General features: G+C 44.6%; 2 protein-coding genes across 2 annotated transcripts in view; both read left to right on the top strand.

Annotated features, from left to right (window-relative positions):
* LOC120050101 (electrogenic sodium bicarbonate cotransporter 1-like) overlaps nucleotides 1-9,359 on the top strand; it is a 150,561-nt gene extending 141,202 nt beyond the window's left edge. Inside the window, exon 22 of the mRNA XM_038996746.1 lies at nucleotides 9,257-9,359. Within this exon, the coding sequence (XP_038852674.1) occupies nucleotides 9,257-9,359 (103 nt within the window). The remainder of the gene's footprint in view (nucleotides 1-9,256) is intronic.
* A 34-nt stretch (nucleotides 9,360-9,393) lies between these two features.
* Nucleotides 9,394-10,047, top strand: LOC120050092 (extensin-like). The gene has a single exon (XM_038996735.1). The coding sequence runs from the start codon at nucleotides 9,394-9,396 to the stop codon at nucleotides 10,045-10,047; it is 654 nt and encodes a 217-aa protein (XP_038852663.1).
* Nucleotides 10,048-10,624: the final 577 nt, after the last annotated feature.

The raw sequence follows: 10,624 nt of genomic DNA, 5'->3' as shown, positions 1-10,624 counted from the left end.
TGGAGCTAGAAACACAAGCATTGCTAGGTATTACTGTTGGAGCTAGAAACACAAGCATATTGTTAGGTATTACTGTTGGAGCTAGAAACACAAGCATATTGTTAGGTATTACTGTACTGTTGAGCTAGAAACACAAGCATATTGTTAGGTATTACTGTTGGAGCTGAAACACAAGCATATTGCAGGTATTACTGTTGGAGCTGGAAACACAAGCATATGCTAGGTATTACTGTTGGAGCTAGAAACACAAGCATATTGCTAGTTATTACTTTGGAGCTAGAAACACAAGCATATTGTTAGGTATTACTGTTGGAGCTAGGAAACACAAGCATATTGTTAGGTATTACTGTTGGAGCTAGAAACACAAGCATATTGTTAGGTATTACTGTTGGAGCTAGAAACACAAGCATATTATTAGGTATTACTGTTGGAGCTGAAACACAAGCATATTGCTAGGTATTACTGTTGGAGCTAGAAACACAAGCATATTGCTAGGTATTACTGTTGGAGCTAGAAACACAAGCATATTGTTAGGTATTACTGTTGGAGCTAGAAACACAAGCATATTATTAGGTATTACTGTTGGAGCTGGAAACACAAGCTATTGCTAGGTATTACTGTTGGAAGGCTGGAAACACAAGCATATTGCTAGGTATTACTGTTGGAGCTAGAAACACAAGCATATTGCTAGGTATTACTGTTGGAGCTAGAAACACAAGCATATTGTTAGGTATTACTGTTGGAGCTAGAAACACAAGCATATTGTTAGGTATTACTGTTGGAGCTAGAAACACAAGCATATTGTTAGGTATTACTGTTGGAGCTAGAAACACAAGCATATTATTAGGTATTACTGTTGGAGCTAGAAACACAAGCATATTGCTAGGTATTACTGTTGGAGCTAGAAACACAAGCATATTGCTAGTTATTACTGTTGGAGCTAGAAACACAAGCATATTGTTAGTATTACTGTTGGAGCTAGAAACACAAGCATATTGTTAGGTATTACTGTTGGAGCTAGAAACACAAGCATATTGTTAGGTATTACTGTTGGAGCTAGAAACACAAGCATATTGTAGGTATTACTGTACTGTTGGAGCTAGAAACACAAGCATATTGCTAGGTATTACTGTTGGAGCTAGAAACACAAGCATATTGTAGGTATTACTGTTGGAGCTAGAAAACAAGCATATTGTTAGGTATTACTGTACTGTTGGAGCTAGAAACACAAGCATATTGCTAGGTATTACTGTACTGTTGGAGCTAGAAACAACAAGCATATTGCTAGGTATTACTGTACTGTTGGAGCTAGAAACACAAGCATATTGCTAGGTATTACTGTACTGTTGGAGCTAGAAACACAAGCATATTGCTAGGTATTACTGTTGGAGCTAGAAACACAAGCATATTGCTAGGTATTACTGTTGGAGCTAGAAACACAAGCATATTGCTAGGTATTACTGTTGGAGACAGAAACACAAGCATATTGCTAGGTATTACTGTTGGAGCTAGAAACACAAGCATATTGTTAGGTATTACTGTTGGAGCTAGAAACACAAGCATATTGCTAGGTATTACTGTTGGAGCTAGAAACACAAGCATATTGTTAGGTATTACTGTTGGAGCTAGAAACACAAGCATATTGTTAGGTATTACTGTTGGAGATAGAAACACAAGCATATTGCTAGGTATTACTGTTGGAGCTAGAAACACAAGCATATTGTTAGGTATTACTGTTGGAGCTAGAAACACAAGCATATTGTTAGGTATTACTGTTGGAGCTAGAAACACAAGCATATTGCTAGGTATTACTGTTGGAGCTAGAAACACAAGCATATTGTTAGGTATTACTGTTGGAGCTAGAAACACAAGCATATTGCTAGGTATTACTGTTGGAGCTAGAAACACAAGCATATTGCTAGGTATTACTGTTGGAGCTAGAAACACAAGCATATTGCTAGGTATTACTGTTGGAGCTAGAAACACAAACATATTGCTAGGTATTACTGTTGGAGCTGGAAACACAAGCATATTGCTAGGTATTACTGTACTGTTGGAGCTAGAAACACAAGCATATTGTTAGGTATTACTGTTGGAGCTAGAAACACAAGCATATTGCTAGGTATTACTGTTGGAGCTAGAAACACAAGCATATTGTTAGGTATTACTGTTGGAGCTAGAAACACAAGCATATTGCTAGGTATTACTATTGGAGCTAGAAACACAAGCATATTGTTAGGTATTACTGTTGGAACTAGAAACACAAGCATATTGCTAGGTATTACTGTACTGTTGGAGCTAGAAACACAAGCATATTGTTAGGTATTACTGTTGGAGCTAGAAACACAAGCATATTGTTAGGTATTACTGTTGGAACTAGAAACACAAGCATATTGCTAGGTATTACTGTTGGAGCTAGAAACACAAGCATATTGCTAGGTATTACTGTTGGAGCTAGAAACACAAGCATATTGTTAGGTATTACTGTTGGAGCTAGAAACACAAGCATATTGCTAGGTATTACTGTTGGAGCTAGAAACACAAGCATATTGTTAGGTATTACTGTTGGAACTAGAAACACAAGCATATTGCTAGGTATTACTGTTGGAGCTAGAAACACAAGCATATTGCTAGGTATTACTGTTGGAGCTAGAGACACAAGCATATTGCTAGGTATTACTGCTGGAGCTAGAAACACAAGCATATTGTTAGGGATTACTGTACTGTTGGAGCTAGAAACACAAGCATATTGCTAGGTATTACTGTTGGAGCTAGAAACACAAGCATATTGTTAGGTATTACTGTTGGAGCTAGAAACACAAGCATATTGTTAGGTATTACTGTACTGTTGGAGCTAGAAACACAAGCATATTGTTAGGTATTACTGTTGGAGCTAGAAACACAAGCATATTGCTAGGTATTACTGTTGGAGCTAGAAACACAAGCATATTGTTAGGTATTACTGTTGGAGCTAGAAACACAAGCATATTGCTAGGTATTACTGTACTGTTGGAGCTAGAAACACAAGCATATTGCTAGGTATTACTGTTGGAGCTAGAAACACAAGCATATTGTTAGGTATTACTGTTGGAGCTAGAAACACAAGCATATTGTTAGGTATTACTGTTGGAGCTATAAACACAAGCATATTGTTAGGTATTACTGTTGGAGCTAGAAACACAAGCATATTGCTAGGTATTACTGTTGGAGCTAGAAACACAAGCATATTGCTAGGTATTACTGTTGGAGCTAGAAACACAAGCATATTGTTAGGTATTACTGTTGGAGCTAGAAACACAAGCATATTGTTAGGTATTACTGTTGGAGCTAGAAACACAAGCATATTGTTAGGTATTACTGTACTGTTGGAGCTAGAAACACAAGCATATTGTTAGGTATTACTGTTGGAGCTAGAAACACAAGCATATTGCTAGGTATTACTGTTGGAGCTAGAGACACAAGCATATTGTTAGGTATTACTGTTGGAGCTAGAAACACAAGCATTTTGCTGCACCTGCGATAACATCTGCAAAAGGGTACGCGACTAATAACATTTAATTTGATTTGGTCGTAGAGGCAGTTCAAGTTCAGGTAGATGTTACGGTTTGAGTCCTGGGAACAGGTAGACAGTCCTGGGAACAGGTAGACAGTCCTGGGAACAGGTAGACAGTCCTGGGAACTGGTAGACAGTCCTGGGAACTGCTTCCGCTGTATGGTGGCAGGGCGGAGATGACTACTCAGAGTTTAGCTACTTGATGTTTTGGAAAATGTTTCTTCTCATTGATGAATTTCCCATTTGAGTCAATGAGGAGAACAATCTCTGGCTTTTGTTGTGTACTCAGTGGGTGTGTGTACAAGGGGGGGAGTTGTCAGGGTGGCTGGGGGGCTGATGATTGGGAGTCTTCTGAGTTGGTGGATCCTGCCTTGTCTGTCCTGCTGTGGTGTTAACATGGGCTGTTCTGTTGGCTTCACGCTCCCCGTAGCCGATGTAAGCAAGACCTTTAAACAGGTCAACTTTCACAAGGCCACAGGCCCAGACGGATTACCAGGACGTGTAGTCAGAGCATGCGCGGACTAACTGGCAAGTGTCTTCACTGACATTTTCAACCTCTCCCTGGCCGAGTCTGTAATACCTACATGTTTCAAGCAGACCACCATTATTCCTGTGCCCAAGAAAGCGAAGCTAACCTGCCTAAATTACTACCTCCCCGTAGCACTCATGTCAGTAGCCATGAAGTGCTTTGAAAGGCTGGTCATGGCTCACATCAACACCATTATCACGGAAACCCTAGATCCACTTAAACTCCAAATACTGCCCAACAGATCCACAGAAACCCTAGACCCTCTCCAATTAGCTTACTACCCCAACAGATCCACAGATGACACAATCTCAATCGCACTCCACACTGCCCTTTCCCACCTGGACAAAAGGAACACCTATGTGAGAATGCTGTTCATTGACAACAGCTTCAACACCATAATGCCCACGAACCTCATCACTAAGCCAAGGACCCTGGGACTAAACACTTCCCTCTGCAACTGGATCCTGGACTTCCTGACGGGCCGCCCCCTGGTGGTAAGGGTAGGCAACACCACATCTGCCACACTGATCCTCAACATGGGGGCCCCTCAGGGGTGTGTTTAGTCCCCTCCTGTATTCCCTGTTCACCCACGACTGAATGGCCAAACACGGCTCCAACATCATCATTAGGTTTGCTGACGACACAACAGTGGTAGACCTGATCACCAACAACGATGAGACAGCCTATTGGGAGGAGGTCAGAGACCTGGCAGTGTGGTGCCAGGACCACAACCTCTCCCTCAACGATGAGACAGCCTACAGGGAGAAGGTCAGAGACCTGGCAGTGTGGTGCCAGGACCACAACCTCTCCCTCAACGATGAGACAGCCTACAGGGAGAAGGTCAGAGACCTGGCAGTGTGGTGCCAGGACCACAACCTCTCCCTCAACGATGAGACAGCCTACAGGGAGAAGGTCAGAGACCTGGCAGTGTGGTGCCAGGACCACAACCTCTCCCTCAACGATGAGACAGCCTACAGGGAGAAGGTCAGAGACCTGGCAGTGTGGTGCCAGGACAACAACCTCTCCCTCAACGATGAGACACCCTACAGGGAGGAGGTCAGAGACCTGGTAGTGTGGTGCCAGGACCACAACCTCTCCCTCAACGATGAGACAGCCTACAGGGAGGAGGTCAGAGACCTGGCAGTGTGGTGCCAGGACCACAACCTCTCCCTCAACGATGAGACAGCCTACAGGGAGAAGGTCAGAGACCTGGCAGTGTGGTGCCAGGACCACAACCTCTCCCTCAACGATGAGACAGCCTACAGGGAGGAGGTCAAAGACCTGTTAGTGTGGTGCCAGGACAACAACCTCTCCCTCAATGTGATCAAGACAACTGAGGTGATCGTGGACTACAGGAAAAGGAGGGCCGAACACGCCCCCATTCACATTGAGGGGGGTGTAGTGGAGTGAGTTTCAAGTTCCTTGGTGTCCATATCACCAACAAATTAACATGGTCCAAACACACCAAGATAGTCGTGAAGAGGGCACGACAAAGCCTATTCCCCCTCAGGAAACTAAAAAGATTTGGCATGGGTCCTGAGATCCTCAAAAGGTTCTGCAGCTGCAACATGGAGAGAATCCTGACTGGTTGCATCACTGCCTGGTACGGCAACTGCTTGGCATTATAACTTAGGCACTACAGAGGCACTCTCACTCTGTCCCTCTCTCTCTCACTCACTCCTCTCTCTCTCACTCTGTCCCTCTCTCTCTCACTCCTCTCTCAATTCAATTCAATTCAAGGGGCTTTATTGGCATGGGAAACATGTGTTAACATTGCCAAAGCAAGTGAGGTAGATAATATACAAAAGTTAAATGAACAATAAAAATTAACAGTAAACATTACACATACAGAAGTTTCAAAACAACAAAGACATCACAAATGTCATATTGTATATATACAGTGTTGTAACAATGTACAAATGGTTAAAGTACACAAGGGAAAATAAATAAGCATAAATATGGGTTGTATTTACAATGGTGTTTGTTCTTCACTGGTTGCCCTTTTCTTGTGGCAACAGGTCACATATCTTGCTGCTGTGATGTCACACTGTGGTATTTCACCCAGTAGATATGGGAGTTTATCAAAATTGGATTTGTTTGTCTCTCTCACTCTGTCCCTCCTCTCTTTCACTCTGTCCCTCTCTCTCTCACTCACTCCTCTCTCTCTCTCACTCTGTCCCTCCTCTCTCTCACCCTGTCCCTCTCTCTCTCACTCACCCCCTGCTCTCTCTCTCTCATGCTAGTCTTCCGCGGTCTCTTAACTTAAGTTAATCCGTGTTTGATCTTTACTTCTCTCTGTCTGGTCACCTGACCCTGTTCACTTCTAATCATTCATCTGAAGCACCATCACATGTGCCTGTAAGGTGCTTCAGATGTTTTCAAAGACTTTGGGATATTCCCACCTTTTCTTCCTGCTTGGTCTAATACACTGTTTAAAAGCTGGCATATTGGTGATTCTGGGGTGTTGTGTACAGAGAACCTTCCATGTTGATAAGCCGACCTCCTTCATACAAACCATATTTGATGTTTGGCAATGCTGGAACACCGGCCAGGAATCAATCATTGTCGACAAGAGCACCTCATTTTACTTTTGAATGTCATTTATTCTGGAACCGAGATCTGCAGTGTTCACTGTGAATTCGATCTCCGAGAACATAGGGTACATTGCACATGAAAGGTGCATCAAGGCAGTGGGCCTTTGATTGAATCCCGGCCATCCTCTTGAAATGCATATTTCAGCATGTTCATAACATCACTGTGGTAGCAACAGAAAAGCACATATCATCAGCAATACCTTTGTTGCATTACTAAACTCAAAACTCGCATTACTACAAAAATCCACTCTTCACTGTGATAATGTTGATTTCAACAAAAATAATCCTAGAAGAAATAGTCAAACTCTGTCAGTTTACTAGTAGTGATGTGAAGCCAGGTGTGATGTAATGACTGATATGGGATGATGGCTTAATGTCTGTCTGTCTGTCTGTCTGTCTGTCTGTCTGTCTGTCTGTCTGTCTGTCTGTCTGTCTGTCTGTCTGTCTGTCTGTCTGTCTGTCTGTCTGTCTGTCTGTCTGTCTGTCCTCCCCAGGAGATAAATCCTCATCATTCCTGGATCGACACTCATCGTGCTGAGCAGCTGCTCTTCTACCAGGCCAACTGTCAGTCAAGGTGAGACCTCATTTACAGAGGGGTGTGTGTGTGTGTGTGTGTGTGTGTGTGTGTGTGTGTGTGTGTGTGTGTGTGTGTGTGTGTGTGTGTGTGTGTGTGTGTGTGTGTGTGTGTGTGTGTGTGTGTGTGTGTGTGTGTGTGTGTGTGTGTGTGTATAGTGGTTGGATGGTGGATGCTGAGGTCACATGGTTAGGGTCACATCGTAGACTTGGAAAGACGTCACATCATTGTATCTGTACCATTATGGCATCATTATGGCACCTTTCAGCATGGGCAAACAAACTGAAAGGGTGCATACTGCCACCTGGAGGGTGTTGTCTGAACAGGTATAAAGACAAGGTTGGTGATTTACTGCCCCCTGGAGGGTGTTGTCTGAACAGGTATAAAGACAAGGTTAGTGATTTACTGCCCTCTAGAGGGTGTTGTCTGAACAGGTATGAAGACAAGGTTGGTGATTTACTGCCACCTGGAGGGTGTTGTCTGAACAGGTATAAAGACAAGGTTAGTGATTTACTGCCCTCTAGAGGGTGTTGTCTGAACAGGTATAAAGACAAGGTTGGTGATTTACTGCCCCCTGGAGGGTGTTGTCTGAACAGGTATAAAGACAAGGTTGGTGATTTACTGCCCCCTGGAGGGTGTTGTCTGAACAGGTATAAAGACAAGGTTGGTGATTTACTGCCCCCTGGAGGGTGTTGTCTGAACAGGTATAAAGACAAGGTTGGTGATTTACTTCCCCCTGGAGGGTGTTGTCTGAACAGGTATAAAGACAAGGTTGGTGATTTACTGCCCCCTGGAGGGTGTTGTCTGAACAGGTATAAAGACAAGGTTAGTGATTTACTGCCCCCTGGAGGGTGTTGTCTGAACAGGTATAAAGACAAGGTTGGTGATTTACTGCCCTCTAGAGGGTGTTGTCTGAACAGGTATAAAGACAAGGTTAGTGATTTACTGCCCCCTGGAGGGTGTTGTCTGAACAGGTATAAAGACAAGGTTGGTGATTTACTGCCCCCTGAAGGGTGTTGTCTGAACAGGTATAAAGACAAGGTTGGTGATTTACTGCCCCCTGGAGGGTGTTGTCTGAACAGGTATAAAGACAAGGTTGGTGATTTACTGCCCCGTGGAGGGTGTTGTCTGAACAGGTATAAAGACAAGGTTAGTGATTTACTGCCCCCTGGAGGATGTTGTCTGAACAGGTATAAAGACAAGGTTGGTGATTTACTGCCCCGTGGAGGGTGTTGTCTGAACAGGTATAAAGACAAGGTTGGTGATTTACTGCCCCCTGGAGGGTGTTGTCTGAACAGGTATAAAGACAAGGTTAGTGATTTACTGCCCCCTGGAGGGTGTTGTCTGAACAGGTATAAAGACAAGGTTGGTGATTTACTGCCCCCTGGAGGGTGTTGTCTGAACAGGTATAAAGACAAGGTTGGTGATTTACTGCCCCCTGGAGGGTGTTGTCTGAACAGGTATAAAGACAAGGTTGGTGATTTACTGCCCCCTGGAGGGTGTTGTCTGAACAGGTATAAAGACAAGGTTGGTGATTTACTGCCCCCTGGAGGGTGTTGTCTGAACAGGTATAAAGACAAGGTTGGTGATTTACTGCTACCTGGAGGGTGTTGTCTGAACAGGTATAAAGACAAGGTTGGTGATTTACTGCCCCGTGGAGGGTGTTGTCTGAACAGGTATAAAGACAAGGTTAGTGATTTACTGCCCCCTGGAGGGTGTTGTCTGAACAGGTATAAAGACAAGGTTGGTGATTTACTGCCCCCTGGAGGGTGTTGTCTGAACAGGTATAAAGACAAGGTTGGTGATTTACTGCCCCCTGGAGTTATGGAATATTTCCTCACCAGTATAATTCATTGGCTGATCCCTCCTGAAGACCTGGATGGATTCATGTGGTCCTTCCCATAAGATGTCCCACTCCATTGACCACTTCAAAATGGGGAATCTATGAATTAATATGAATTAATGTGATGTTATTAAAAAAAGTTGTCTGTCCGTTTGTGTCACAGTCCAGAGATGAGTCCACTCAACGTGCCTCAGATTAGGATCGAGATGGACCCTGATGACAACGGTTACCGCTGGAAGAGCCGAGGGTCTGAGAGCTCTCTGTAGCCCCTACATCTCAACAGCCCCAAGACCCTCCTCCATGCCCCAAGACCCTCCTCCATGCCCCAAGACCCTCGTCCATGCCCCAAGACCCTCGTCAATGCCCCAAGACCCTCCTTCATGCCCCAAGACCCTCCTTCATGCCCCAAGACCCTCCTTCATGCCCCAAGACCCTCGTCCACGCCCCAAGACCCTCCTTCATGCCCCAAAACCCTCTTCCATGCCCCAAGACCCTCGTCCATGCCCCAAGACCCTCCTCCACGCCCCAAGACCCTCCTCCACGACCCAAGCCCCTCTCCACGCCCCAAGCCCCTCCTCCACGCCCCAAGACCCTCCTCCGCGCCCCAAGACCCTCCTCCACGCCCCAAGACCCTCCTCCACGCCCCAAGACCCTCCTTCATGCCCCAAGACCCTCTTTCATGCCCCAAGACCCTCCTTCATGCCCCAAGACCCTCCTCCATGCCCCAAGACCCGCCTCCATGCCCCAAGACCCTCGTCCATGCCCCAAGACCCTCGTCCACGCCCCAAGACCCTCGTCCACGCCCCAAGACCCTCCTTCATGCCCCAAGACCCTCATCCATGCCCAAAGACCCTCATCCATGCCCCAAGACCCTCGTCCACACCCCAAGACCCTCCTTCATGCCGCAAGACCCTCCTCACACAAACACTCATCACCAACAATACTCACACTTGAATTGTTTTAAACAATTATTATTTGCTTTCTGTTTTCCAAAAACCAATAATGAAAATAGTGATTATCTGAAACTTGACTTGGTGAAGGGAGGAGTTGAGCCTCCCAGGGATCAACCAATAGGAAGAGGAGAACATTGTTTCATGACTAGATCTTTCAGTTTTTACAGCTACTGCTGTAGGTTCATCTGTCTTCCTGTGTCTGACACATCTAACTCCTTTCTACTGTTCTATGGTTCTACTGTTCTACTGTTCTATGGTCCTACTGTTCTACAGCTCTATGGTTCTGCTGTTCTATGGTTCTACTGTTCTATGGTTCTACTGTTCTACTGTTCTATGGTCCTACTGTTCTACAGCTCTATGGTTCTGCTGTTCTATGGTTCTACTGTTCTATGGTTCTACTGTTCTACTGTTCTATGGTTTTACTGTTCTACTGTTCTTCTGTTCTATGTTTCTGCTGTTCTATGGTTCTGCTGTTGAACACAGTTGTGTTCTCATTATTAGAGAAGCATGTAGAACCCATTCTGCTCTTTTTTATATTTAGTTCTTCGTCTCATTTATTAGAAGTATAAAAGGAATTG

The sequence above is a fragment of the Salvelinus namaycush genome, chromosome 1 (assembly GCF_016432855.1).
Source record: "Salvelinus namaycush isolate Seneca chromosome 1, SaNama_1.0, whole genome shotgun sequence".
In the NCBI taxonomy this organism is placed as follows: Eukaryota; Metazoa; Chordata; class Actinopteri; order Salmoniformes; family Salmonidae; genus Salvelinus; species Salvelinus namaycush.
Note: the sequence above shows the minus strand (reverse complement) of the source record. Positions and strands in the feature narration are given on the sequence as shown.